This window comes from Carassius carassius, chromosome 11, assembly GCF_963082965.1.
Source record: "Carassius carassius chromosome 11, fCarCar2.1, whole genome shotgun sequence".
Lineage (NCBI taxonomy): Eukaryota > Metazoa > Chordata > Actinopteri > Cypriniformes > Cyprinidae > Carassius > Carassius carassius.
Window position 1 is genome coordinate 12,331,782 of NC_081765.1, and position 27,663 is coordinate 12,359,444.

A 27,663-nucleotide genomic window follows, 5' to 3' on the forward strand; every position below is an offset into this window, starting at 1 on the left:
TTAAAAAATAAACCTCTGAGAAGTATTAACTATAGCAATTAAAAATAAAAATAAATAGCCTTGGCCTTCCCTATAAATATATTGTGTATCAGTTTATGCATTTACAAAATAAATACGTCGTTAATGTCCTCATCTAACTTTTATAAGAAAGATCTATTACGGTTAAGACCAGTGTTATTTTACTAGGCCTATCATTTTTACACTGTTATAGTATTTCTTAATATTTTTATTTCATTTTAATATATTTTCAGTTTTAATTATAATTTTAGTTTTAGTATTTTTTATGAGTTTTTTATTATGTAAATGTAATATTCCTTTTTCAATAGTTCTATATAGCTTTAGTTTTAATTAAAATGTTTAGCTTTAGTTTTTTTAATTTAAAGATTTTTATTTTACGTTATTTAATATTTATATCAGCAATTATTATTATTTATTTATTTATTTTATTTTTTTCAGTTACAGAAAGCGATTTTCAATAATTAGTGCAGCAGCAGTAATTCGGACAGTGTGGTGTCAGTCAGGCAGCAGTGCAGGCAGCACGAGGAAAAAACACGAGGCGGGATTCTCGCGCGCCAGACTCAGGCTAGTCTGTCATCCCGAGCCGGTAAGATGTGTTTTATCACTTACTGAAGCAGACAGAAGTCTTTGTGTTGTAATAAACGTTAGTGGTAAACGAAACGTGTTCGTCCTGTACACGAGGACGCTGGTGGTGTTTGGCGTGAGAAAGTGTTGTTAATCCTTCTGTGCTGAGAGTATAGTGTGGTAAGCTAACAGGCTAACGGTTAGCCTCGTTTTGGCCGCTTCTCAAGATCTAGTGCGCTGCCTACGTAGGCAGTATTTAACGCGGCTATGGTTTCCAGAAACACCGTCTAGCTAGGCAGCTGACTGGGTTGTGTGTCGCAGCCTGTATGTCTCCTGTTAAGCTCCGTTCATGTGTGTAGTCTTGATGAAAGCCCAAATATTGATTAATCATTACATAGTCCATGTAACAGCCTGGTGTTAATGTCTACAGAGAGGGGAGCTGAAGGTTTAGCTGATATCATGGCGCTCAAACCAATGAATCTGAAAAGATCAAGCCTAACTTTTTTTGAGTTTCTGAAAATCTGATGAGCTGCCTATACAGAGAATATTTTGGGATTCATAAGTGCCACAATCCCAAGTGCTCTTTTAGTTCGTTATCATACTAAACACTAGGTACTTTGTACACAATATTAAAGGGTTAGTTCACCCAAAAAACTAAATTATGTCATTAATAACCCTCATGTCGTTCCAAACCCGTAAGCCTCCGTTCATCTTCGGAACACAGTTTAAGATATTTTAGATTTAGTCTGAGAGCTCTCAGTCCCTCCATTGAAGCTGTGTGAACGGTATACTGTCCATGTCCAGAAAGGTAAGAAAAACATCATCAAAGTAGTCCATGTGACATCAGAGGGTCAGTTAGAATTTTTTGAAGCATCGAAAATACATTTTGGTCCAAAAATAGCAAAAACTACGACTTTATTCAGCATTGTATTCTCTTCGTGTCTGTTGTGAGATTTCAAAACTGCAGTTTGTGATATCCAGTTTGCGAACGAATCATTCGATGTAACCGGATCTTTTTGAACCAGTTCGCCAAATCGAACTGAATCGTTTTAAACGGTTCGCATCTCCAATACGCATTAATCCACAAATGACTTAAGCTGTTAACTTTGTGGCTGACACTCCCTCTGAGTTAAAACAAACCAATATCCCGGAGTAATTCATTTACTCGAACAGTACACTGACTGAACTGCTGTGAAGAGAGAACTGAAGATGAACACCGAGCCGAGCCAGATAATGAATGAAAGATCTTGGCTCGGTGTACATCTTCAGTTCTCTCTTCACAGCAGTTCAGTCAGTGTACTGTTCAGTGTACTGACGGTGACCATTCAATTTAACTAAATGTCAGAGTGATTGACAGAGATGCAGTATAAACATTATGTGTGGTTTTCTGTTAAACAATGACCCAGATCATGAAATTTAATTTAATTTCCTACTGTATTGGAGAGAAAAGAAGAGGCACGTTGATCTGCTAGTCACGGTTCTTTCATGCCGAGAACTCTGCTCATGTGTTTGCATAATGATGCATTTAAAAGTTAATAACCAAACATATCATTATAAAAGCTCACAATGTTGTTGCAGATGAAATATAATGTGGATAACATCAAATTAATATTTTTCATCAGGTTAGACATTAATTTATCACTCCAATACCTTTCTCTACCTGTCTGTCGGTTGCGTATATATCTGCTATTTTTGTATTTTTACACTATGCGTGTTTGTAGTTTTTAGCTTGAACTGTCATATTTGGCATATAATGAAAGAAAGATTCCTAAAGTCAACAAATTTTACTACTAGACCTACCAAACTCTGCGTAAAAACAAAATAATAATGTCGCCAGCTTTCTTAAAGTCAATTTTACAGCCCTCTAATTTGGCTCCAAATATCAGGTGAAAATAATTTTGTCAAGTCATTTTTGACCCCCTCTATAAAATAGTGAATTACCCATTAAATATACATCTGTGACATTTCATTTTTTGGCTTTTATCACTATATTTGTTGTCTTTCTATGGAAATAATATTGACAATATCAAAAATTGGAGCTGGAGATCTCTGGTTGATTTTACCCTTCTGTTGATGCTTCATGTTTCATCACATTTAGTTATTAATTACATCAGTTTTGTAAATGATGATAGCCTATATGTTCAATTACAGTGAAAAAATAATTTTAAAATGGCCAGATTTCACAAAAATGTTAGCTACTTTTCACACTCTTTCACATTAAGTATTTGACATGAAGTAATGTGTTGTAATTCATGATTGGCCTCTGGGAACTGTAAAGCCCGCCTTATTGGATTTCATTGGCCATCTTAATTTTGACAATGACAATCACTGTTAGACCAGTGAGGCAGACCAAATCTAACTTTTTAAACGGTGTGTAATGGATCCCAGCAAAGCAGCATCAAGAATACCAAATGTTTGGCCATATCCGATTATTAAATGATGGTGATCGCAAAATGGTATTAAAATGCCACAGTAAGCATTTCATAAATTGCTGGTATTATTTCTCTCTGTGTTTTACAGTTGTATCCCCTCCTATCCTTCGGTTCCTCACTTATGTGTTTGCCTGAGCCCATACCAGGGGGGTGTGAGATGGCAATTAATGGCCTCCAGTGGAGCTGAAGACAAAAGGAATGGGGCATCACGGTCAGCCCTCGTCATCCAAGCCAAGTCTGCAGTAGTACATTCACCCAATGCACGAGGCTCCTTCAACATTGGAAGAAAGAGACTGCAGGGCAGTGTGGGTGATTCAGTGCCTCATCCAAATGTGAAAGTGCTGTATGATAAGCCCTACTCTGTCTCAGGGATCCCCACACAACGTGCCTGTCCTCACGTGCCTACCATAACAGTCAGCCGCATACAGAGCACAAGTGCAAGTTCTTTGAATGGTGCTAGTAATGGTTTAAGGACACACAGTGTTTTATCTAAGAGCTTGCCACATATTAACGCTGCTCCCGCTGCATGCCATAGCTACCGGCAATCCCACTGGAACCTTGATTCATTTCGGTTCAAGTCAGGGCTGTTAGGAAAGAGAGCCTTTTCGCCTCAGCTGTCTGTCTGTCCTGCTTCTCCCTCTCCACCCAAGTCGTCTTCTCAAAGAGTCATAATTGAGAAAAGCATGCCTACTAATCAGTCTTTGCCTTGGACGAGCAACAAGCTCAGGGATAACAGCATTGGAGTTGTGCGGCCCCCAAATGCCAAAATGCTCTCATACTCTAAACAAGAGACTGGTGTTGGTGAAGCTCCTCAGAGAGTGACAAATATAAACTCTGAGGCAGAGTTCACTGCCACCGTCGTGCAAAAACTCACCCCAAAAAATGTACATGCAAGACACCGTACACTCAACGGTCTGAGCAACATAAAGCATCTCACAGGTAGTACTGTATCCATCTGCCTTATTAATGAAGATGAGGAGTCTTGTTTTGCACCTATGGAAACCAACAGTGCCCTCAGTTTTGATATAACTGATGAGAAGTGCCCCTCTGCTGTTCTGTGTGATGGTAAGACGCAGGGAGGTGTTTGTGCCATTCCAGAGGCGACTGGCCACAATATGGCCTCTCTTCAGTCGCCGTCTGTTTACACAGTGACAAACCAGATATCTGCCATTCAGCTCACAAAAGAGGAATGCTGTCAGGCCTCTAAGGTGGACACCAGCCCCATGACACTTGAAGAGGAGGAGGATCGTCATGAGATTCAGAGGTGTGCACACTTACTCAATTAATTGTTTTTGAATGTATACTTCTGTTCAAAAGTTTGGGGTCGATAAGCTTTTTTTATGTTTATGAAAGAAGTCACTTGTGCTCAACAAGGCTGCATTTATTGGATTAAATGCAGTAAAACAAGCCATGTTGTGAAGAATTACTATTTAAGATGTTTTCTATTTGAAAAAAGTTTAGTCAATTCTTTTAACAAAGAACAGCATTTATTTGAAGTGGAAATTATAATTGTCTTTATTATCAGTTTTGATCAATTTAATGGGGTTCTTTCTGAATAGGAGTATGTATTTCTTTCAACAAATCTTTCAGACTTCTAACTTGTATGCAGTACTGTATGTCTATAAATAACTTGCTGTTCTAAGTCAGATTAGTGAATCAGAGCATTCAGATTGGTTTGAATCATAAAGAAACTCAAACTAAATATTTATTTGCATTTTGGACACAACTTCAAAGCTCCCAGATATTGTCTATATTATCTTATACACTGTAAAAGTTACATGTCGGAGTTCAGTTCTCAAGTTTTATTGTACTTCATTCTTCAGACAGTTAGTGCTGCTAGACGGTGATGAGGAGGAGCTTCCTGATAAGCTGGAGAATGACTTCAGTGATGATGGTAACAGAACTGCTTCTTTGTGTTGCTTTAACCTCAGCATACATGAACCAGTGTAGCCAGAACCCTTTTATCAGTAGGTATTTGTATAAAGTAAAAAAAAAAATTAATGGTCTGACTATGTTTAACTAAAATCTAATATTCCTTTTTTTTTCTTCGTCAGATGTCTCCGATGATTGTGATGACTCCTCAACCACATCCATGACAGCTTTGTCCAAGTAATTAGACTTTTTATATTTGAGAAATGTAGTACTCCAGGATGAATTTCACTGTTTTACATTGTGTTTTATTAACTATCTTTCTTAAAAAATGTGGTGGAAATACACCTGTAAAATGAAGTCAGGACACTAATTAGTTAAACTTAAGCAAGGTTTTAATCACAAGCCTTGGTGGGGTCTCTTTTGGTGAGCTACAAGGGTTACTTCTTAAATGCAAGTATTTATTTTTAGAACCATCATTTGTACTGGTTTATCATTGAAAGAAAGAAATCTTACAGCTGATTGGATAAGCAAATTATTAAAAGGCCTCATATTTCCTTTCACTGAAAATGGATACTACTTGTTTATCTTACGCTTCATATCCCATAAAATGTATGTACTCTCCCCCTAAGCATTCACTTGTCTCTTCTCTACCTCAATGTCTTTCAAAACATGCTGACCTTGACTGCAGAAAGAAAGGTGCTTTTTTTTGTTGTTGTTGTTTTTTGTTCACACACCCCTATATATTTTTCACCAAGGCTGCATTTATTTGATCAAAAAATACAGTAAAGAGCAATATTTTGAAATATTAGTAAAAAAAAAAATTAAGTTTGAGTTTTTTTTGTTTTTTTCTTCTCTCTCATTTACTGATATTTTAGTAATGTATTTCTGTGATGCAACGCTCAATTCTCAGCAGCCGTTACTGCAGTCTTCAGGGTCACATGATCCTTCTAAAGTCCTTCTAATATGTATGTTTGGCATACATGTTTTATGTTGAAAACAGTTTTGCTGGTTAATTTTATTGTTTTATTTTTATTTTCAGGATTTTTGAAGATTTTATGAATAGAAAAAAATCTTTTGATACATTTTTGCCCTTTTTGAGTTATAAAAAAATAAAATAAAAAAACTATACACTGTAATATAAACATTTGGGGTCATTAACAGTGTAGTCTATATAAAGTTGATTGTTTTAACTCAAAAGAAAAAAAATTTCAAAACATTCCCTATACACACTTTTCCCACAGTTCAGCTATTGTATTTAGCAAATCCCCATTTTTATCTTTTTGCTGATTCAAAGATCTCTTTCTCTTAGCTAATCCTGGCTTTGTGCTGGTTGCTGGTGATCTACTTTTGACGCAGAGATTTAGAGTGCAAAGTAAGGCTGACTATGTAGGCTAGATTACAGTGGAAGAGGGTCTTATGCATGTTTCTCCTCTAGTCACCTGACTTTGCCATGGTGATGACCGACACACAGAGGAAGACCTGACGGTTTCTTGTTTGTTCTAGTGGTTGCTGTCAGAGAAAAGCTTTAAAGCCAGAGGCCTGTAGAAAGCTCCCACAATTGTTCTTGTGTGATAGAAGTAGAACTATCCCTCTATTACAGGAAAATGAGTAGTGAATTGTAACAGGCCTGTGGAGGCATTGTCATGAAGTGACGTCCAGCTAATGGGTTTGTTTGTAGTAGGTGTTTTCTGGTTTCAAAGTAAAGGGCCATGTTGAGTGTAACTTCACACTCACTGCAGTTCAGTGTGATTTACTATTTTGAATCAACCTCAGCATTTCTAAATGACTGTCACGTGAGTAATTTTTTTACTGTATCCTTCCACTGATTAAGTTGACAACTTTAAATTTTAATATAATTTTTTTCTAAGTTTCTTACTGAATTCTCTATCTGAATTGGTTTACTTGTATATGAGGAAGCTGGCTGTTGACAGTATAAGAATCTTTATATTAGTATTTTGTATTTTGCCTAAATAATAAAAAATTGGATTGTGGGGAGTCTTTCCAATTTTCTTATCTTATTTCACTTAAGGTACTTTGTCAGATAGAGTTGCAATTTTCTGTGATTTTTCTTTTTTTTTTTTTTTTTTGGCAATTGTGTGTTTAACAGTGCTGAGAATACTGCACTATTCCTGGCAGCAAATTAGCCCAAAAGTTGAACATACAAGTGTTAAGATGTTAAAGAATTGTCTAGGGCTGTACTAGAATAATCGAATATTCGAATATTCGTTCGGTGGGGTGGCATTCGATTTTCAGTTTTGAGATTCGAATATTCTTTTTTTTTTTTTTCAACACGTGACTTCCGTCGCGGACTCATTCTCACTCATGCTTGAACCGCCCGTTGGCGAACGTAGTGATTTATTTCATCTCATACTGAATAGGTACAAAATGCCCAAGACCTCAGCTGTTTGGGAGCACTTTAAATTAAGTGAGGATGACAAGACAAAGGCAGTGTGTCAAATATGCGATTTGAAACTGGCCTACCACAACAGCACCACAAGTTTGAAAAATCACCTGAGTTCTGTAAGTAGCACGCGGCAAAAAAAAAACAAACAAAAAAAAAAACTGCTTTTATGCGCTTAATTTGCTATGATAAATAGGCTAATTGCAAATACGACACTATTTAAAAACATACAGCAGCACAGGCTAATAATAATTTGTTTATAGGTACATCCACAGGTATCGCAGCCATCAACATGCTCAACAAAACCCAAAACTTCACAGCAGATCCTGCAATTCCGAAAACCGTTAACAGAGAAAAGAAAGAGAGAGATAACAGATGCCATAGTGGAGTTTGTCGCTATGGATATGAGGCCCGTTAATGTAGTTGAAGGCGAAGGCTTCAGAAAATTAATGAAGATAATGGAGCCAGACTACACTGTCCCAAACCGTTCCAGTATTTCAAACACCCTGTCTCTTAAATACAGCGATCTGCGAGGCCAAATTTATGCTCTCGTTGAAAAAGCTACGGCCTTAAGTTTCACAACGGACATCTGGACTTCCGTGAGTATGGAGGCGTATATGGCTGTCACCTGTCACTTTATAACTCAGGAGTGGGAACTCTCTGCCTTCGTTTTGGAAACCAAAGCATTTGAGTCAAGCCATACAGGAGTCAACATTGCACAACAGCTTGGAGACGCGGCAGATGCATTCGCAATTCCAAATTACAAGCGAATAGCCGTTGTTCACGACAATGCCAGCAATATGAAGCTGTGCACCGAGACGCTGAATAAAGAACCGGAGAAATGGGGAACCGTTCAAGGGGTCTGCTGCTCAGGACACACGCTGCAACTATGCATAAATGAAGCTCTGAAACTGGACCGAATCCGTCGCACAGTTTCAGCTGCCAGGAATCTCGTAGGGCACTTCAAAAAAAGTGCCAAGGCTACAGCTGCTTTGAAAGAGAAACAAACGCAGCAGAACGTTGTACAACACAAACTCATTCAAGATGTTGCTACTCGTTGGAACTCTACGTATGAAATGCTTAACCGACTGGTGGAGCAGCGATGGCCAGTGACAGCTGTTTTGTCAGATCCCAGCATCACTAAGAAAGGAAATCGCACCCTTGACTTGACAGGAGACCAGTGGAAACTGGCACAAGAGACATCAGAATTACTTGGGCCCCTGCTCACACTCACAGAACTACTATCACAGGAGGCAAACTTGTCGTTGTCGGCAACAGTGCCAATGCTCTTTAACCTGAAGAAACGCCACCTGTCACCAGAAGAGGATGACAGCCCTGCCATCAGAGAAATGAAGAATACCCTTGTCAAGGAGATCGACAGCAGATGGGAACTGTTAAATTTGGAACCCACCAGCATCTATCTCCTTTCTTCAGCACTAGACGTGAGATTTAAGCACCTTAAATTCCTTGAGGATGAGAAGAAGGACCTGGTATACATTGAGGTTAGACTTATATTTTTATTACTACTATATAATAGTAAATAATTAAAATGTATTGTGATTATGCCACTAAGATTATTGTGTGCGCTACGCATAGATTAGACTAAGAAAATGCTATTTGTTTAGGTTGTCAGACTAGCTGAACATCTGCATCAGCAACAGATCGTTCGCAAGGGAGAAGAGCTGTCAGCAAGCCACGGAGAAGAGGAGACGGATGCGCCACCACCACCCGCCAAAAAAAAACAGCAGGAGATTTCAATGCTGATGCAGGCTGATGACGAAGAGGAAGAAGAACGCGGAGACAGCGCAAAGACAGAGATGGAGCAGTATTTGAGAGATGCTACTAAATTACAGTCGGGCCCACTGGCATGGTGGAAGCAAAACAGTGACCGCTACCCTAAACTGGCATTTGCAGCCAAACACCTTCTTTGCGTTCCGGCCACTTCAACTCCATCAGAGCGCATTTTCTCAAAAGCTGGCTACATCGTCAACAAGACCCGAAGTTCCCTTTTACCAGAAAATGTGGACAAACTCATCTTCCTCGCACACAACATGAAACGAGTATAGGTAGTTTCACAATAGTTTCCAACCACTGGGTTGCGATTTATATAAGTGTTTGAAAGAGCCTAAATATTTTTGTCATTGAAATGTGAGCTGTCTAGCTAGGCTAACATTACCTTGTTCTATTTAACCTATTACAGTTTATTCTATATAAGGGAGTGAATAAAATTTATTACAATTACTTTAAATTTAAATAGCCAACCCGTTACGGTGTCAGTAATTATTACATTTACGAATAATAAATGAATGTAGTTCAACGAACTGCAGGCTAATAATAATAAATTAAAAAAAACACCGCAACATGCTTTCAATAAAAGCATCGCGCATTTTAAAGATTTAAATTAACAAAAAGTCAGAATAAGACAAAATAAATCCCTTATATAGAATAAAACTAATTGTAATAGATATTACATTTTGTGTCATTTTAAAAACAATTCATTTATTCTTATTCAACTGTTTATAAGCATGCTACCGTGTTCTTTATTTATTACAGTTCGTTGAAATCACTGTGTGTTACTAATTTAATTTCTGTTTTGGGATTCATTTGTTTTAAAGAAATGTTCGTTATTAATACCTTATTAAAGTTCTTGCTCTCAACAGACTTTGTGTTTTGTATCACTTGTGCACTGTCCGTTTTCGGAGCATAAACCTGCCCGTGTAATGCGTACCGGAAACTGTTCTATTTAAAAGATTATTAAATGTTTATTAATATTTAAAGAATGTGTGCCACCTGATCATATTGCACCAAATGCAACACTGCACTCCACTGGGTCTGCCGCAACACATTTACGATGCCGAAGAGTGAAACGTGAAGTCGTGAAAGATGATACAAATGCAAACCGACACTATTATTATATATTTAGCCCCACCCACCGAAGCTTCGAATATTCGATATTGATTGCCACCTAAGCTTCGAAGCTCAAAAAATGGCATTCGAAACAGCCCTAGAATTGTCGTACTCCATAACTAGTGCTTCTTAATATGTTCTAAGATTCTGTGTGGGCCTACTAATATTTCTTGTGTCTTTAAGTGTCGAGGAGCCCGTTAGTCCTGATGTGGAGGGGGATCTGGTGGAGAAACCCGCACTTGTTCCCAGTCTCTTCCCCCACATGCCCTCCACGCTGTACTTCAGCACTGCCAGTGAAAGAGGTTGGCATACACACAAAAACACTGACTTTACAGGGTTCTTGATTACCAATGTGATTCACAATATGAACAGATCGTTAAATACACATTTTTCTCTTTTAAATAACAGCTTTGTGTTTTCAAGACTGTCTGTTGTAAAATGTTTTCCTCTTTTCACAGTTGAGTTGTTGCCTGCTGAACAGAGGAAGCTGCTCAAATGGAAGATAACTACAGTCACCCCCAATGTTGTGAAAAACACCATCTCCAGATCACACTTCAAAGCCACCAAAAGTGAGTCAACGACTTCCTTTTTGTTTTTAGTGATGCTGAAAAAAAACTGTTGGTAACTTTTTTTTTTTTTTTGCTTTGCATTAAGGCTGGAATGCACCAACTTTTTTTTAACCCCTTTGCGGTCATAGATCATCAGCAGCCCCAGATTATTATTATTGTTTCACTTTCACAGCACGTTAAACATCACACTCTTACTTGATCTGGAGAAACTGTGCATCAGTTGAACGTTTAAAGACTCTAGCTTCGATATTTGACCAATGTTTTGATAAAACATTGCAGTGACACTTATTTAGTAATTTATGTCAGGAGTACAAAATAATAAATATGTCTGAGTCACTTTTAGAATAGATATTCACCAAGCATTCATATTCAGTCACGTCTGCAGTGGTTTATTTGTGTTCACATAGATTCACTGAACAGCATCAATAAGGGTTTATAGACCAAAGATGCATATCTGCAGAGATATATGGATATTTTTATTGATGTTTACTTCATATTTCTTCAGACAAAATCATAATTTCTATTCATTTTCCACTGATTTACGCGATCTGATGATAATTATCCGCTCCCAGCGCTGCCTCTGTTTGTTAGTGAGCCGTGTGCGCTGACACTGATAGAGACCTGATTCGTCCGTGTCTTGTCCATCATAACTGTGCATCATATCCCGCCTCATTTCCTGTACACTTCCGTGTTGATATCTGCCCACAACAACACAGATAAACCTCTTTACCCACGAAATATTTAAATAATAAACACATGATTACGTTAGTAAATGGTTGGTATGTGATTTTCTTGAGATTTGGGGCATGTGTATAACAACTTGTGCAGCGATGTAAAAGGCTATAAATAGCATATTTTTACAACAGTAAATGACCAAATTCCACCCATGATTGCAAAAGGAAGTTATTGCTAACACTCGATCGGGGTTTAAAGTGAGTTGAGTAAAAGTGTACTAATAATTTCATAAATAGTCTTATGTAGCTTGATGCTAATGTTAGCTCTAATGCAGCTACATAGCAGGTGCATTTCTTCTTCATAATGCATTTAGTCATAATTCACATAAGGTTGTAAAAGAATGTTTTGTTGTATTTTTAATAATAAGGCTTTTAATAAAAATGGGGTAAAAGTATACTGTGATTGAAGCGATGTGGCTTGATAAACCGTGAAATACCAAGAACAAAGGCTAATTATGGCGGAATAAAAATAAAAGAATGATAAAAGAATAATGCGAATAATGTGTCATACCTGGCGGAGGTGTGAAAGACTCGTTTCGTAAGAACAATAGAATCATGAATGGGGGAGTTTTGTTGGCCCAGACATGATATAATAGCACAAAGAAGAGCTTACATGGGTCATAAATCAATTGTATTAGCCTTTTATGAGCCTTTTCTAAAAACACACATGACATGGTCTTAGAAATTGTTTCATAAAATTCACAGTTTGTGAGATTATATTCTGAAAAATCAAAATGAAGTATTAGTAGACTTGTAGCTTTAGCTTCATTAGGTATCTTAAACCATATCATACATCAACATTTTTTAATACATTTTTGTATTTTGTATTGTAAGTGTCAGCTTTGTGAACATATGTTGATTATGTATCTAGTTAGTGTCTCCATGCTGAAAATGGGGGGTAAAAAAAGTAGGGATCGACCGATATACATTTTAATTTAGTGCCGAAACCGATTTTTTTACATCAGCCTTAGCCGATGATGATACGGGCTGCCGATTTTCTTGAGCCGATATTTGAAGAAGACTCAAGCGATCCATAAAAAAAAAACTGTTAAACAATCCATTAATTAAACCGGAATTTATGAATGAGACTGAATTAATTTTTAAACGTGTTTGAATTAATGATTCAAATGAATATATTTTTAAATAGACTGGAACATGTTATTCTGTGTAGTTGTCTGATATATGTAATCGTGATCTCCATTTTAAACAAAACAATTTTTTTTTAAACCAAACAGATTCTCAGTTTATTATGAATTTGGGGCCGTTCACATTCTAAAAATGCTTTCTCCTTTTCACAAGTGCTTGCGCTCCCGTAGCGTCTGTCGTTGCTATGCAACCATGAACTGCGCTCTCCACAATGACGAGGAAGTATTTGCAAAGGATTTCTAGCCCACTACTACTACATTGTTAAATACTTATATTTATGGAGACGAGAAATAAAATCCCACCCTGTCCGGCTATGATCAGCTGTTCGGCCAAGCTTTGGATGTTGTCATGGAAAGGTGGGTTGTTTTTTGTCATATGACCTGCGTTCACTTGCAGCATTCTGAAAAGTTGAGATGTTTTCATCTCGCCTGGACAAACGAGCGCGCTGCACCGCATGAGCGTCGCAACTGCGTTGCTTCTTTTATGAGCACGCGCGTGTCCAAACCTCAGCCAGGTGGTCGCTGAATAAAACTCCTACAAATACCAGGGAATCACGGAACAACGTCGTCCACTCTGCATTATTTAATCCTATGACCAGTGTTCGTAACAGCTGCCGTATGCATACGGATAGCCTATAAATTAACTGTTTGCAGCTCCCTAAATACAATGGCAAGCAGTTTTATAGATGAGGCATTCGGCATTTGCGTTTTCCATTTTGACCCACAAACTTTCTTGGCTATAGTTGCACGCACATATAGAACAACGTGTTTCCACTTTCAAAGTATATGGCAATATTTCAGCTAAGCTAAGTTAAACAATGCTTTGAAAGTTTAAAACTTACCAGAGCAGGCTTCCAGCACTCCGCTAGTGGGGGAGGGGCAGTGTGAACTGCAGAATCTCCAGCCACACAGAGCTGCCTGTGGACGCCTGTCTATAAATATTGCCGGGAAAAAACTATTGATGAACGCATCAGCCACGTATCGGCCGATGCCGATAAACCTAAAAACCTCAAAAATCGGCCCGATATATCGGTCAATCCCTAGTGACAAGTAAGGGGTTAAAACCCTAGGCATCATACACTGGCCGACTTTGTTAATGGTTAGAGAAAAACTGTGGATCCTATACAAAAGGAATGAAGATTGCACACTACCAAACTTTAAAATCGCTCCAAATGCAAACACACAAAAATATCCTCCTCATTGCTAGGCGACATGACAAATGAGAACCGATATGTGTTTTAAAATCATTGCAAAATATCAAACGTTTAATACCTTCCTGTTGGATGGAATCTTAGTCTGAAGGGTTTATTTTTTATTTTTGGTAGAGTGTGCACCATCATACATTAGGCTTTTGTCTCTCAAGTCTGTCAACTCTGACTGCCAAGAGTTGCAGACTTGCTCTGACTTTGTGTTTACACGTCCAGACTGCAATTAGGGGCAAAAATATGTGCATGAGTCATGTCACGTATTCCAGCTTTTAGTATGCAGTTAATCATTTGTTCGTCTTTTCACTAGAGAGTCATGATTGGCTTGGCTGTTGGGGTCACCATATGAAGTCACCAGGGTTCAAGGCCATTAGAGAGTTTCAGAAGGTAAGATTGGGATTCAGAAGTTGAGGTGTTTTGACATTGGTGTATTACCATTTTGTAATAAATCCATCAAAATTTGTTTCTCATATTTAACCTGGTGTTAGTCGTTAAATGATCTGTCAAGTTGAGTCATCTGTCAGCTAAGTATTAACAAGAATGCATTTCTGTTTGGCAGCTGAACCACTTTCCAGGCTCCTTTCAGATCGGCCGGAAGGACAGACTTTGGAGGAACCTGTCCAAGATGCAGGCACACTTTGGCAAAAGAGAGTTTGGCTTCTTTCCACGCTCCTTCATTCTCCCACAGGACATCAAGCTGCTTAGGAAGGCCTGGGAGGATGGAGGCAGCAAGCAGAAATGGATCGTCAAACCGGTACGTTACATTACTAGAGTTGTTGTGAAATTGCTCTCTGACCTTCGGCACTGACATGCTGCCATTTCTCACTTTTAGCCTGCATCTGCTCGTGGAATTGGCATTCAGGTCATTCACAGGTGGAGCCAAATGCCACGCAAGAGACCACTCCTCGTGCAGAAGTTAGTTGGAAGACCTTGGAACATATTGATTCCTAATTAAGACAGGTTTATGATCTCAATGTGATGTATATTTCTGCAGGTATCTTCACAAGCCCTACCTCATCAGTGGGAATAAGTTTGATCTACGCATCTATGTGTATGTGACCTCTTACGACCCACTGCGAGTTTACATCTTTAATGATGGACTAGTACGTTTTGCAAGCTGCAAGTAAGTATAGGTCATTTAACAAAAAGTGTTTTACAAAATGTGCAAATCTTAGGACCTTGCTCATTTAAATTGGTATTTTCTGATTGTTATTCAACACAGATACTCTCCTTCAATGAAGACTCTCAACAACAAGTTTATGCACCTTACAAACTACAGTGTAAATAAGAAGAACTCTGAATATCAGAGTAACAGCGATGATAAGGCTTGTCAGGGCCATAAATGGTATGAATAAAGAGATATTACACTGAGTCGGTCCTTCACTGCTAAGATATGAGGTTTTGTGATTAATCAGCAGGCAACTCATGGCCTAAAAATATTAGAAATGACTTCAGAAGCGTTATACAGTCTAATGATTGTAGTTTTATTTGAATGCAGGGCTTTGAAGGCACTGTGGCAGTACTTGGGCTCTCAAGGTATCAGCACCTCTCTCATTTGGGAGAAGATCAAAGATATGGTCATCAAAACCATCATCGCGTAAGTGTCCTGCAGTTGTAGTCTTATGTATTGTAGACACTTCTTGTGTATGTGTACACATTCACGTTCCTCTGAACTGAACCTGAATATATTATCTCTGTTCCCATGGCAGGTCCGACCCATATGTGAACTCGCTGGTGAAGATGCATGTACGCTCTGCCTACAGCTGTCATGAACTTTTTGGCTTTGATATCATGCTGGATGAGAATCTGAAGCCATGGGTGCTGGAGGTGAACATCTCGCCCAGGTACAGCACACAGGAAGTCCTGCAGCTTTTGCTGTTTAGAATTATCAGTAGTCAGGCAACTTTGTCAAACTACCCTTACTGAACAAATAATCACACTAACATTGGGAGTAATATTATATAGTCAGACAACCAGAGGAGTTTTTATTTGTCCCAAAAAGGAAGTTGACTCTAGTACCGTATTTTTCGGACTATAAGTCGCACCTAAGTGTAAGTCGCATCAGTCCAAAAATACGTCATGACGAGGAAAAAAACACATTTATGTCGCACTGGACTATAAGTCGCATTTATTTAGAACCAAGAACCAAGAGAAAACATTACCGTCTACAGCAGCGAGAGGGCGCTCTATGTTTTCAGTGTAGACTACAGGAGCACTGAGCAGCATAGAGCGCCCTCTTGCGGCTGGAGACGGTAATGTTTTCTCTTGGTTCATGTCAAATTAATTTTGATAAATAAGTCGCACCTGACTATAAGTTGCAGAACCAGCCAAACTATGAAAAAAAGTGCTACTTATAGTCCGGAAAAAACGGTACATAAGTTTACACTAATAAGTTGTCAAGTAGTGTCATTAGTACTGCTTTTTAGAAGTCCCCAGGAATATCAGTTACCTATAAGCTCAAGATATGGTTTCTGTAAAAGATGTTATTTATTATTATATATTATTTTTCATAATTTAATTTTTTTAAGCTGTTGTGTTCTACTGAATCCTGCCGTGTATATCACCAAATATCATTAACATTGTTTCCTCTTCCTCTCTCTGACTCTCTCTAGCCTCCATTCTAACACACCGCTGGACGTCAGCATCAAGGGTCAGATGATACGGGATCTGCTGAACCTTGCTGGCTTTGTGTTGCCATTGAGCAAAGACATTTCACCATCCAATTCCAGTGCCAGCAGCTCCACCAACAGGTCAGTTCTGATATTACATTGTATTTCAAAATTTGTGTATACTTAAATTGTGAAGTGTGGGGTTGGTAAGAATTTTTTATTTTTTTAAGTGCATTTTGTGCATTAAATGACAGTAAAGCCTTTAATGATGTTCAAACTATTTGTTTCAAATAAATACTGTTCTTTTAAACTTAGTTGTCACATGATGCAATTTCAAGTTTTCCTTTCACTTTGTAGTTTTAATAGCTGTTGTGCATAGATAAAATCCCTAAAGTTGCAAAGACTGAAGCCTCAAACCCAAAAAGACATTCTTTATAAAAGTAAAGACTCGTCCATGCCATAGACTGTATATAAAAACATGGAAATAGTGTCCGTAACATCACCCATAGGTTACCAAAGAGCGTTTTTGAAGCCAAAAGTAAGTGGAGCCTGCCGTCGCCATCTTGGGAGTGCGTCACCACATGTCACTCCCGATAAATGGGCAAAAAGGCAAGAGCTGGTTGCTGAAGCCACGCCCACCTAGCTTAACAGCCGTGAAAGCAGCAGCAATCTACCTGTCAGTCAAGTGGCCACGCACTTAATTAATCAGAACTTTAAGGCTTAATATAATTTAAACGGATGAGTTATAAAAAATTTACCCCCCCCACAGTTGTCATGAAGGGTAAAATTAGCTATATAGAAAATTTTAACCAGGCTGTAAACATGTTTTTTTTCTGCTGTAAAGTTGGGCATTTTAACATGGGGAGTCTATGGGATTGACTCCCTTTTGCAGCTAGCCTCTAGCGTCCAGTTGATGAATTACAGTTTAAGTCCCTTCTGTGTAGGCTTCATGGGAGAGAGCGGCAGGTTGCCGCTTAGTCCACAACCTCCTAAAACGCCTCATTTAAACATGCCCCCACATGTCTACGTCAGTGTGTGGAATGATTTGCATAACACCGCCCTAATGTTTACGTAAAGAATGAAGGCGTAACTTTGATTATGGCTGTAGCGAAACTACTTTGCAAACTATACATTTATATAGAAAGCTAAAAGACGTTTCTTTTAAATGTATAGCACAGTAATATAGGCAGCAACATGTCATAGAAAGAATATTAATAATCATTGATTGCACAGAAAAACATTGTAATACTATAGGCACCAATACAGAGCGGCACAAAGTGCTTATGCGCATCCTGTGCGCAGAATGATGAGCTTGAAACAACACGGAGTCACAGTGTGCAGGCTGCACAGCCCCAGAGTCCTCCATAGAACAGTTAGTACAACACACAAGCTGCTCGGCTCGAGTTCATCTTCAGTTCTCTCTTCACAGCAATTCAGTCAGTGTGCTGTTTGAGTAAATGAATTACTCCGGGATATTGGTTTATTTCGACTTAAAGTGAATAATTTAAGTAATTTGTGGATTAATGCTTACTGGAGACGCGAACAGGTTCAACCGGTTCACGAAGAACAACCGGTTAAATCGAACGATTCGTATGCGAACCGGACATCACTAGTACAAAGGGAAAAGATATTGATACATAGTGTATTAAATCTGTGCGTTAGTTTAATGAGCCTTTTCTTTGAACAGTTTTAAACCTCAGTTATTGTGTGCTCTTGAAGAGAGTTTCATCATTCTGACTAACCGAACGCAACACGCTGTTTGATTGCTGAATGGAGGATGACAGACAGTCACAGCCAAAAGATGAGTTTGTGAACTTTAATATAATGACTTCAGTATTAATCTGTAACGCACATTGAACCATGTAACAGCTTTAGAACACTTGAAATATGTCCACAAAAACGTTTTGGTGATTTTATAATATATGTGTGGGGCTCAACAATAACATAGAATAGAATAAGCACAATATCGGATTTGGATCGGTCACCTCTAATGTTTACGTGGCATGAACATCAGAGAATTGTTTCAACATGATTTCAAAAAGTTTACACAGCCCCAAACTTTTGAAATGGCAATGTAAAAGTACATCATAAATTTATTACCTGTTATTTTTTAATTCTATCTGTATGCCTCTAATTGAAGTTCTACTCTTGTTCAGTTTATGTGGAGTGGTACGAGAGAGATGGCGATCAGACATTTCAACTGATGAGAAAGTAAAGAGAGCCTTTTATCTGAGCCAGCGCTTTGGAGACCAGGTATTCAAACACACCCCTTTGTCATATGTGACCCATGCTGGCAAAATGAGTCGGAATGCACATGGGCTAACTACAAGCTACAGGCAAAACAATTGAAAAATGTAAATGTTGGAAGATTTTTAAGGTTTTCACACAATTTTTTCAATAAGCCCTCGTCTAGTGATCCCAATTCTCCACATAGCAATTATTGTTATTGTCTTTATTTGTATGTTTTCTGAGTGGTCTACATTCTTTGTTTTTAAAAGTTGCATGTTATGTCTTGTTTTCGGTTTTGAGAGGAACATGCAGAATGAGAAAATAAAGTGTGGGACTTGATTGATGTTGAAAGAGTTAAGAGCGATAAGCCACGAAAAGAATCTTACATGTGCTGACTGGCATATCTGAACGCATGCACAAAGACACCTCTCAGCCAGAACACGATCCTGATGTACACATACACACAGAATTATAGTATTTCAAAATATCGGTCTTGCCGAGTATTTGCATGAACATTTGTTAAATCTTAATTGAACGTTTTCTTTACTGTTGGGGAAAAACATCCGATGTTTAACATTATATTATATCCGTGCATTACAGTAGGTCTTAATGTATAGGCTGTCCCTCTCATTAAAGGGTTCATGAACTGAAAAATCTAAATTCCCTTGATCTTTTGACATGTAAAAAGTCGTTGTACTATAAAAAAAAAGTTTCAGAACTCAAAAATTTCTAGTTAGTCTAAAAACGGCTTGTATTAAAGTCAGTCTGCCAAAACGACAAGTTGTGAAATGTGCCACTTTGACGTAAAAGTGTGGTTAAACAGTGCCTCTGCAGAAGATCAACACCTGCTTCTACATCACTGCCTGTTTAGCCCCTCCCACTGATTCACGCACATAGTGAGTAAATAACGAGAGAGGTAAACATAGGTCTACGCAGAAACAAAATGATAAAGATGCTCCGAAGGCAACAAGATGCTGTTTAGTGCCAAGTTGTGGAAAAACACAGTCTTTGCATTGCTTTCCTTCTAATCCCAAAATTAGAAAAGAGTGGATGAACACAAATTTTTACTGAAGATCCAGACCGTCTCGGTAAGAACTTGGTCGTTTGTTCACTTAATTTTACCACAGTTTTGTTTACAAACAAGGCACAATTGGACACAGGAATTTCAAAAAGATTAAAACTAAGAGACGATGCTGAGTGTAATATCTCAGATCCAACAGTACCGTCACACCACACAAGTGTGTGTAACTGTTTTTATTACGTGGTCACTATTGCTTTGTCTGTTATTTCAGATCATTTGATATGAACTGAAAATGTATGCGTTTTTACTTAAATCACAGCAGAATTAATCTATGAAGAATGTAGCTGTCAAACACACACAACTGTTAGCCAATCATAGCAACGGGCGTTTTCTTCTGAGTCTACCATCAACTACAACATATTCAAACAGAGCGTTCTGATGAGGGGTGTCAAAACAGGACAGAAAATAGCCTAATACTTCTAAATTATGATGGTTTCTGTGATTTTTATTTATTTATTTTTTACATTATAAGTGGACCTCGGAGAACAGTACAAAATGATTTTTTAAAAATGCAGTTCATGACCCCTGTTATGTTAATCAAACACTAAAAGAGAGAGGGGATCACTCAGTGCTCTCGGTTGAACTTCTTTATTTGTTATGAATACACTAAAGGCATGCTTGATTAATTCTGTTTTGATGTAAAATGAAGAAAGCACTTTTAAATAATTATTTCTTTGTCATATTTGTTATACTGATTATTTGCATCTTTGTTCTTAATAACATATACATAAAATGAAATAACAAAAATATATTGATAAATATAGTAATTATTATTAAGAAAAGATTTGGAGGAACAGATGCATCGAGAATCATTTTATAGTCTAATCGTTACCCTCTGAAATGTAATCGTGAGGCAGGTGAAGATTCACACCTCTTGTCACAATAAAATCATCTGTGATTGGTCAAAACACCCCACGTGGAGCATTTTGGTGTCACAGAAGAAAAAAAAATCATATATTTTTCCTATAGATTGGTGTATGCTATATTTGGTGATATTTCCAGAGATTTTAAGGTATGGATGCTAGGTGATTTTTGTTTTGGAACCTTCAGAAAACTATATGTTTCTCAAAATTGACTTTGCTGACTATCAACTTCAAACTGGTGTAGCTTAGTCTTAATTTTTTTTTTTTTTTTTTTTTTTTTTTTTTTTTTTTTGTTCGATTCCAACAAATCATTCGTCACTTTGAAGGTTTTTTTTACCACAGAATGGAAATAACAATAACTCATTGTCCAAGTTGTTAGTTACTGATAATAGTATTGACTGCATTTCCCCAGTTCCACACACATTTGAATGAAACATGATTTTTGTGTGCAGGATTTCTGTGCTACAGTTCTGGATGTGCTGACACCTGATGATGTGCATGTGCTGGCAGAAACTGAGGATGAGTTAAGTCGTAAAGGAGATTTTGAGCGAGTTTTTCCCTCTCATGCTTCCTCCCGTTACCTCCGTTTCTTTGAGCAACCACGCTACCTCAACATCCTCCTAAACCAATGGGAACAGAAATACTGGCTCAACAGGAGCCAAGGTGTGTGTTTGCACTGTGCTATAGCCTGTAACTCTGACCTGGTTAGTGTAGCTGTCCATTTTGACTCTTTCCATACTTTTAGGTATCAATCTACTGAGGGATTTGTGTGAGAAGAGGGTGCACCTGGGGAACCTGGCAGATTCTGTTCATCACGTAAGTACTTATGAGAATGCCACTCTACCACAGTAGCTGCTTATATAGTTGCAAAAAACATTAGGAAACACTAGGAAAAAACAGTAAACCCCTTCAAGTGTGTAGATCCAAAAACAGGTAAAAATAGAAAAAAGAAGATCTGCACACACCAAGATAAAGTCGAGATTATGGCCTCTATATAATAAATTGATGAGGTTTTTGACCTGAATCTTGATGTGTGCAGATTTCCGTTTGTGTGCAGATCAGAATTTATTTATTTATTTTTAAACGCTTGTCTAATAAATTGATGTGTATTTTTTGGCCTGGATCTTGTATGTGAATCTCCGTTTTTCTATTCATTATTTGAAATAAAATGTTACATGAAATATTAAAAAAACATAAGTTGCCAAGATAAAATTTCTCTCTTTCACTTAGTGTTACTTGATGTTCTAAAATAACTAAAACAGGAATAAAAATTATTAAAAACTACATGGATATATATATAAATAAAAATGGAAAAAGCACAACTAAAAAAAAAAAAAATATATATATATATATATATATATATATATATATATATATATATATATATATTTATATTTATTTATTTATTTATTTATTTATTTAAAATAAAAAATGTGTGTAACTGTTTTTCGTTATAATTTTTAAATAAGGGGTAATCAGATTACAGTTACATCTGAAAAGTATTTTAGATTACCCGTGATTACTTTTATTTAGATGTCATTTATTATTTTGATATACAAGTAAACAGTTCAAACAAAATAAGTGCGTGCAGCAGCCTGTTCATTTATTTGTAGTAACTAGTGAGCGTGCACACATGCTCATCATCACAACACAAAAATTCTCCTAGAAGTCACACTTTGCATTGTTAACAGATCCATACGTATCATGCATGAAATAAGATTAAATATATTAAATATTTATGCATTTAGCAGACTCTTTTATCCAAAGAAACTTAGTGCATTCAGGCTATCAATTTTTACCTATCATGTGTTCCTGGGGAATCGAACCCCCAACCTTACACTTGTTTAACAAAACTACTGTGGAAACCAATGGTTCACAAACTGGATAGATCTGAGGTGCAGGGCTCGCAAAATCTCAAGCCTGTATTGTTCAGTCAGGCTCCAAAATATATCACCACTCTGCCAAACGGGTTATCTTGAATAGTGATGTAAAATTCCTAACTTGATTCACGTTGTTCACTCGCTTGAAGGGATTAAACGGATCTTTTGCACTTGTTTCTAAATCTTGCCGATTCAAGCGTTTTAAACCATTTGCTCACATTCGGAGCTTGCGTGCACTCGTTCAAAGCACACGCTGAGAGCAGGGTTTCAGACAATGTGCGTACACAGAACTGGATTCCTCTTTCACGTATCTTAGCTTCTGAATGAACACATACCCAAAAAATTATTTCAAAATTATTTTCTCTGCAAGTATTCTCGTAAACACAGTTGGTTATGTCTTAAGTGAACTTATACAGTGGAGAAAGAAATCTCCTGTGCATTATTATATTCGCTTGTTAAGTCTGACGTTATGTGTCACCGCTTCCGTGTCCAAACGCTCTATCAGATACGAGCATGAAAACGGCATGGAATCCCATTCATTGTATTTAAATTGAATTTCTATTGATTGGAAGATTTCAATTACATAAAAAAAATTTTGTTGTTCATAGAAATTCTGTTGAAAATTGATGTTGTTAAAAATAAAAAGCAAAGTAAACAAATCTTATGGCCGGTAGATGTCGGAAAGCATAAAAACAAGACATCAAGTTAATATGTTCCTTTGTGTTACAAAGCTTAAGTATTTCAAAGTGTTCTAAAGTATTTAGATTAAGTTACTAAACTTGAGTAATCTAACGAAATCAATACGGATTACTTTTTAAAGCTTGTATTTTGTAATCTGTAGTAAAATACATTTTAAAAGTAACCTTCCCAGCCCTGTTTATATATATATATATATATATATATATATAATGTATTTATATATGTATATATATATATACATGTATATATGTGTATATATATATACATGTATATATGTGTATATATATATATATATATATATATATATATATACATGTATATGTGTATATGTATATATACATGTATATATGTGTATATGTATATATATATATACATGTATATGTGTATATGTATATATACATGTATATATGTGTATATATATATATGTGTATATATATATATATATATATATACACATGTATATATGTATATATATGTATATATGTGTATATATATATATATATGTATATATGTATATATATATATATATATGTATATATATATATGTATATATATATGTATATATATATATATATATATATGTATGTGTGTGTGTGTGTGTGTGTGTGTATGCATATATATGTATATGTATGTATATGTATATATATGTATATGTATATATGTATATATATATATACACACACACACAAACACACAGAGGTACGCAACAACGTAGGGAGGATGTTTTATCATGTTATTTATCCATTTGAAAACATTAATGATATCCATCTAGCCAAGTTTCGTATGTAAGTTTCCCTTACAGTAAATGCGAGCGTCGCAAGACCAGAAGTATGCACACACTCGCGTCGCCAAAGCTCACCGGCGCCATCTAGTGCACCGAGCCCAATAACAATTACTGCAGCATGATTAGAAACAATTATACAGACAAAGTTTTAATTAAAATAATTGTATTTCTTTAAAATAACATGCACTGATGTGCATAGTAAGATCAAAGACATTTGATAAAGTAAAATTGGGTCTATTTTGATTTTATATTGATTTTATATTTCAAGCAATGTTCCATACCTGGAAATGTTGGCATTTTAATTGTTTCCAGTCCTGGGAGAGGTGGGGTGGAAAAGGCATTTTTACAGTAATAATAAAAATAACATCACAATAGGAATAGTTATTAATCACAGTAGTAATAATTTAAAATATTTTGTAACCTAACAGTTCAATATAATGATACCTGACATTAAAGGGTACATAACATACACAGTTTCACCTAATCTCATGTTAATCTTGAGTACCTATAGAGTACAGTCGTGGTCAAAAGTTTTGAGAATTACATAAATATTGGAAATTGGAAAAGTTGCTGCTTAAGTTTTTTTAATAGCAATTTGCATATACTCCAGAATGTTATGAAGAGTGATCAGATGAATTGCATAGTCCTTCTTTGCCATGAAAATTAACTTAATCCCAAAAAAACCTTTCCACTGCATTTCATTGCTGTCATTAAAGGACCTGCTGAGATCATTTCAGTAATCGCCTTGTTAACTCAGGTGACAATGTTGATGAACACAAGGCTGGAGATCATTATTTCAGGCTGATTGGGTTAGAATGGCAGACTTGACATGTTAAAAGGAGGGTGATGCTTGAAGTCATTGTTCTTCCATTGTTAACCATGTTGACCTGCAAAGAAACACGTGCATCCATCATTGCGTTGCATAAAAATGGCTTCACAGTCAAGGATATTGTGGCTACTAAGATTGCACCTAAATCAACAATTTATAGGATCATCAAGAACTTCAAGGAAAGAGGTTCAATTCTTGTAAAGAAGGCTTCAGGGCTTTCAAGAAAGTCCAGCAAGCGCCAGGATCGTCTCCTAAAGACGATTCAGCTGCGGGATCGGAGTGCCACGAGTGCAGAGCTTGCTCAGGAATGGCAGCAGGAAGGTGTGAGCGCATCTGCACGCACAGTGAGGCCAAGACTTTTGGAAGATGGCCTGGTGTCAAGAAGGGCAGCAAAGAAGCCACTTCTCTCCAAAAAAAACATCAGGGACAGATTGATCTTCTGCAGAAAGTTTAGTGAATGGACTGCTGAGGACTGGGGCAAAGTCATATTCTCAGATGAAGCCCCTTTCCGAGTGTTTGGGGCATCTGGAAAAAGGCTTGTCCGGAGAAGAAAAGGTGAGCGCTACCATCAGTCCTGTGTCAGGCCAACAGTAAAGCATCCTGACACCATTCATGTGTGGGGTTGCTTCTCATCCAAGGGAGTGGGCTTACTCACAATTCTGCCCAAAAACACAGCCATGAATAAAGAATGGTACCAAAACACCCTCCAACAGCAACTTCTTCCAACAATCCAACAACAGTTTGGTGAAGAACAATGCATTTTCCAGCACGATGGAGCACCGTACCATAAGGCAAAAGTGATAACTAAGTGGCTCGGGAACCAGAATGTTGAAATTTTGGGTCCATGGCCTGGAAACTCCCCAGATCTTAATCCCATTGAGAACTTGTGGTCAATTCTCAAGAGGCGGGTGGACAAACAAAAACCCACTAATTCTGACAAACTCCAAGAAGTGATAATGCAAGAATGGGTTGCTATCAGTCAGGATTTGGCCCAGAAGTTGATTGAGAGCATGCCCAGTCGAATTGCAGAGGTCCTGAAAAAGAAGGGCCAACACTGCAAATACTGACTCTTTGCATAAATGTCATGTAATTGTTGATAAAAGCCTTTGAAACGTATGAAGTGCTTGTAATTATATTTCAGTACATCACAGAAACAACTGAAACAAAGATCTAAAAGCAGTTTAGCAGCAAACTTTTTGAAAACTAATATTTATGTTATTCTCAAAACTTTTGGCCACGACTGTAGTACTGTATCCTTCATATTTCCAAAAAGTCTTTAGTTTTATCACATTTATAAAAGAAAAATACAGCTTTCCGATTCTCTCCGGAAAAAGCAGAGCTCCTGTAGGCGTGCCATGAGCAAAGCTATAATGCTGTTGTTTCGGGTTGTTTCCATTAACATATATTCACTTATGTGCTGATTTCCAACAAAATACAGAAATCTGATGCAATTGTACATACATGAATGGGGTCTTTTATCACAGTGACGGCTCCATGTTTTAATAGCAAACGATGTGCAAATCCAGTGTCGACTTGGACGTGCTTTTCAAAAGAAATGCTCATATAAGGACTTCCGTTCTCGTCTACGTCATTAGATCCACGATCGAAAAAAACAGCTGAAACTTGTACCAACCCGGAAGATTTTCGGCACAGAAATTCTCAGTCATTGTTCTAAATTATTTTTTAAAACTTTGGCCGTGTTTAGCATGAGAATCCATCTCTTTAACACTTTGAAAAACTGGTGTTGGTGTTTTGAAAACACAAAACACCATTGTACACCCCCTTTAAAAAATACACAAATGGATATCTTTCCCAGCGATCTCTGTGGGAAGGATGGATGGATGGATGGATGCTGTAAATTCATTGATTGATATCCATTGATTGTGTGAACCTTGTTGAAGATAATTTAATGATTTTATTGTTAGTTTATTTTCTTTATGCTTGTGCTTCTATTCATAGTGGTCTTCCAAGTCGTATCATGGACATAGATCTCAGATGACTAGTTCTGGGTATGTGTACACACCTTCACCCATCTCACATGTTCTTTTGTACAACTTACATCTAACTTGCTTCATGTCCCTCTGTCTGTTTTTCCTCAGTGTGCTGGTCAGTCAGAGGTCTGATGCTGAGGATGAGGACTCTGATCGTGAGGTTCAGTCAGTCACTACGAGTCTTCCAGACATGAGTTTACTGAGCACCATTAGCCTGAGCCCCAGTCCCACCTCCAGCTCCAGCCTGGCCAGTGACAGCCTGCCTTCTCATGATGACCCTTGAGCTTCACTCCAGAAACCCTAGACATTCAGAGCTTCCAAACTGTGTGCATAGCTCCTAGAGTTCTGCTTTTGGAGGGAGATAAGACTGAAAAACTGACTTAATGAAATAACTGGCCAAATGGATGAGTGTTAACTGCCGTATTTTGAATTAGTATTTTGTTGCTGGACCACACATACAGGTGTAAATACACAGTGCATGTGGGTGGCAGGAGGAATAAGCACTTCCTGTTTGGGGTTTTGATTTTGTTTCCATATGAGCCTATAGATACTTCTGGTTTGTTTACATCACAGGTCTGTGCATAGTACAGACATCTGTTGGGCTGATTATTTTAGACGTGGGATGAAATGTGAAGTTTGGAAAAGAGATACTATTGTAAAAATAAAAATCACTGTCATATGTCTTTTAATCATACGTCTTTTTGCATGCCCTGCTGAAGGGAGACAACATGCTCTTGTTATGGTTTTTAAAATTAATATTGCTATTTGAAATATGACCATTTTATTCTTTCACAACCATTTTTTATTAGCTCTTCAAAAGTGAGTTGAGTAGTAAGAGTTGATCTCTGGAT

At 37.3% G+C, this 27,663-nt stretch overlaps 3 protein-coding genes across 4 annotated transcripts; all 3 read left to right on the forward strand.

Annotated features, from left to right (window-relative positions):
- Nucleotides 1-482: 482 nt before the first annotated feature.
- On the forward strand, nucleotides 483-4,300 carry LOC132152578 (uncharacterized). The gene is made up of 2 exons (XM_059561330.1): nucleotides 483-604; nucleotides 3,103-4,300. The coding sequence occupies exon 2, from the start codon at nucleotides 3,182-3,184 to the stop codon at nucleotides 4,298-4,300; it is 1,119 nt and encodes a 372-aa protein (XP_059417313.1). The 5' UTR covers nucleotides 483-604; nucleotides 3,103-3,181.
- A 564-nt stretch (nucleotides 4,301-4,864) lies between these two features.
- Nucleotides 4,865-27,501, forward strand: LOC132152772 (tubulin monoglutamylase TTLL4-like). Of its 2 annotated transcripts, XM_059561647.1 has the most exons (17): nucleotides 4,865-4,981; nucleotides 5,069-5,123; nucleotides 10,378-10,496; nucleotides 10,653-10,763; nucleotides 14,158-14,234; nucleotides 14,407-14,601; nucleotides 14,680-14,762; nucleotides 14,842-14,970; nucleotides 15,070-15,192; nucleotides 15,346-15,444; nucleotides 15,557-15,691; nucleotides 16,460-16,597; nucleotides 18,613-18,709; nucleotides 21,082-21,292; nucleotides 21,375-21,445; nucleotides 26,781-26,830; nucleotides 26,921-27,501. In XM_059561647.1, the coding sequence occupies exons 1-17, from the start codon at nucleotides 4,891-4,893 to the stop codon at nucleotides 27,093-27,095; spliced, it is 1,959 nt and encodes a 652-aa protein (XP_059417630.1). In that variant the 5' UTR covers nucleotides 4,865-4,890; the 3' UTR covers nucleotides 27,096-27,501. The 2 variants fall into 2 exon arrangements, with proteins under 2 accessions (XP_059417630.1, XP_059417631.1); XM_059561648.1 differs by lacking the exons at nucleotides 4,865-4,981; nucleotides 5,069-5,123 and adding an exon at nucleotides 6,523-6,679.
- LOC132152773 (zinc finger BED domain-containing protein 4-like) lies at nucleotides 8,214-9,619 on the forward strand. Its single transcript, XM_059561649.1, has 2 exons — nucleotides 8,214-8,789; nucleotides 8,913-9,619. The coding sequence occupies exons 1-2, from the start codon at nucleotides 8,364-8,366 to the stop codon at nucleotides 9,351-9,353; spliced, it is 867 nt and encodes a 288-aa protein (XP_059417632.1). The 5' UTR covers nucleotides 8,214-8,363; the 3' UTR covers nucleotides 9,354-9,619.
- Nucleotides 27,502-27,663: the final 162 nt, after the last annotated feature.

What these genes read in the sequence shown, in the direction of transcription:
- LOC132152578 (XM_059561330.1), top strand. Translation starts at nt 3,182, where the DNA reads ATGGCCTCCAGTGGAGCTGAAGACAAAAGGAATGGGGCATCACGGTCA.
- LOC132152772 (XM_059561647.1), top strand. Translation starts at nt 4,891, where the DNA reads ATGACTTCAGTGATGATGGTAACAGAACTGCTTCTTTGTGTTGCTTTA. An exon ending in AGACCACTCCTCGTGCAGAA is followed by an intron (nt 14,763 to 14,841) that starts GTTAGTTGGAAG and finishes ATATTTCTGCAG; the next exon opens with GTATCTTCACAAGCCCTACC. An exon ending in GCCAGCAGCTCCACCAACAG is followed by an intron (nt 16,598 to 18,612) that starts GTCAGTTCTGAT and finishes ACTCTTGTTCAG; the next exon opens with TTTATGTGGAGTGGTACGAG.
- LOC132152773 (XM_059561649.1), top strand. Translation starts at nt 8,364, where the DNA reads ATGCTTAACCGACTGGTGGAGCAGCGATGGCCAGTGACAGCTGTTTTG. An exon ending in AGGACCTGGTATACATTGAG is followed by an intron (nt 8,790 to 8,912) that starts GTTAGACTTATA and finishes CTATTTGTTTAG; the next exon opens with GTTGTCAGACTAGCTGAACA.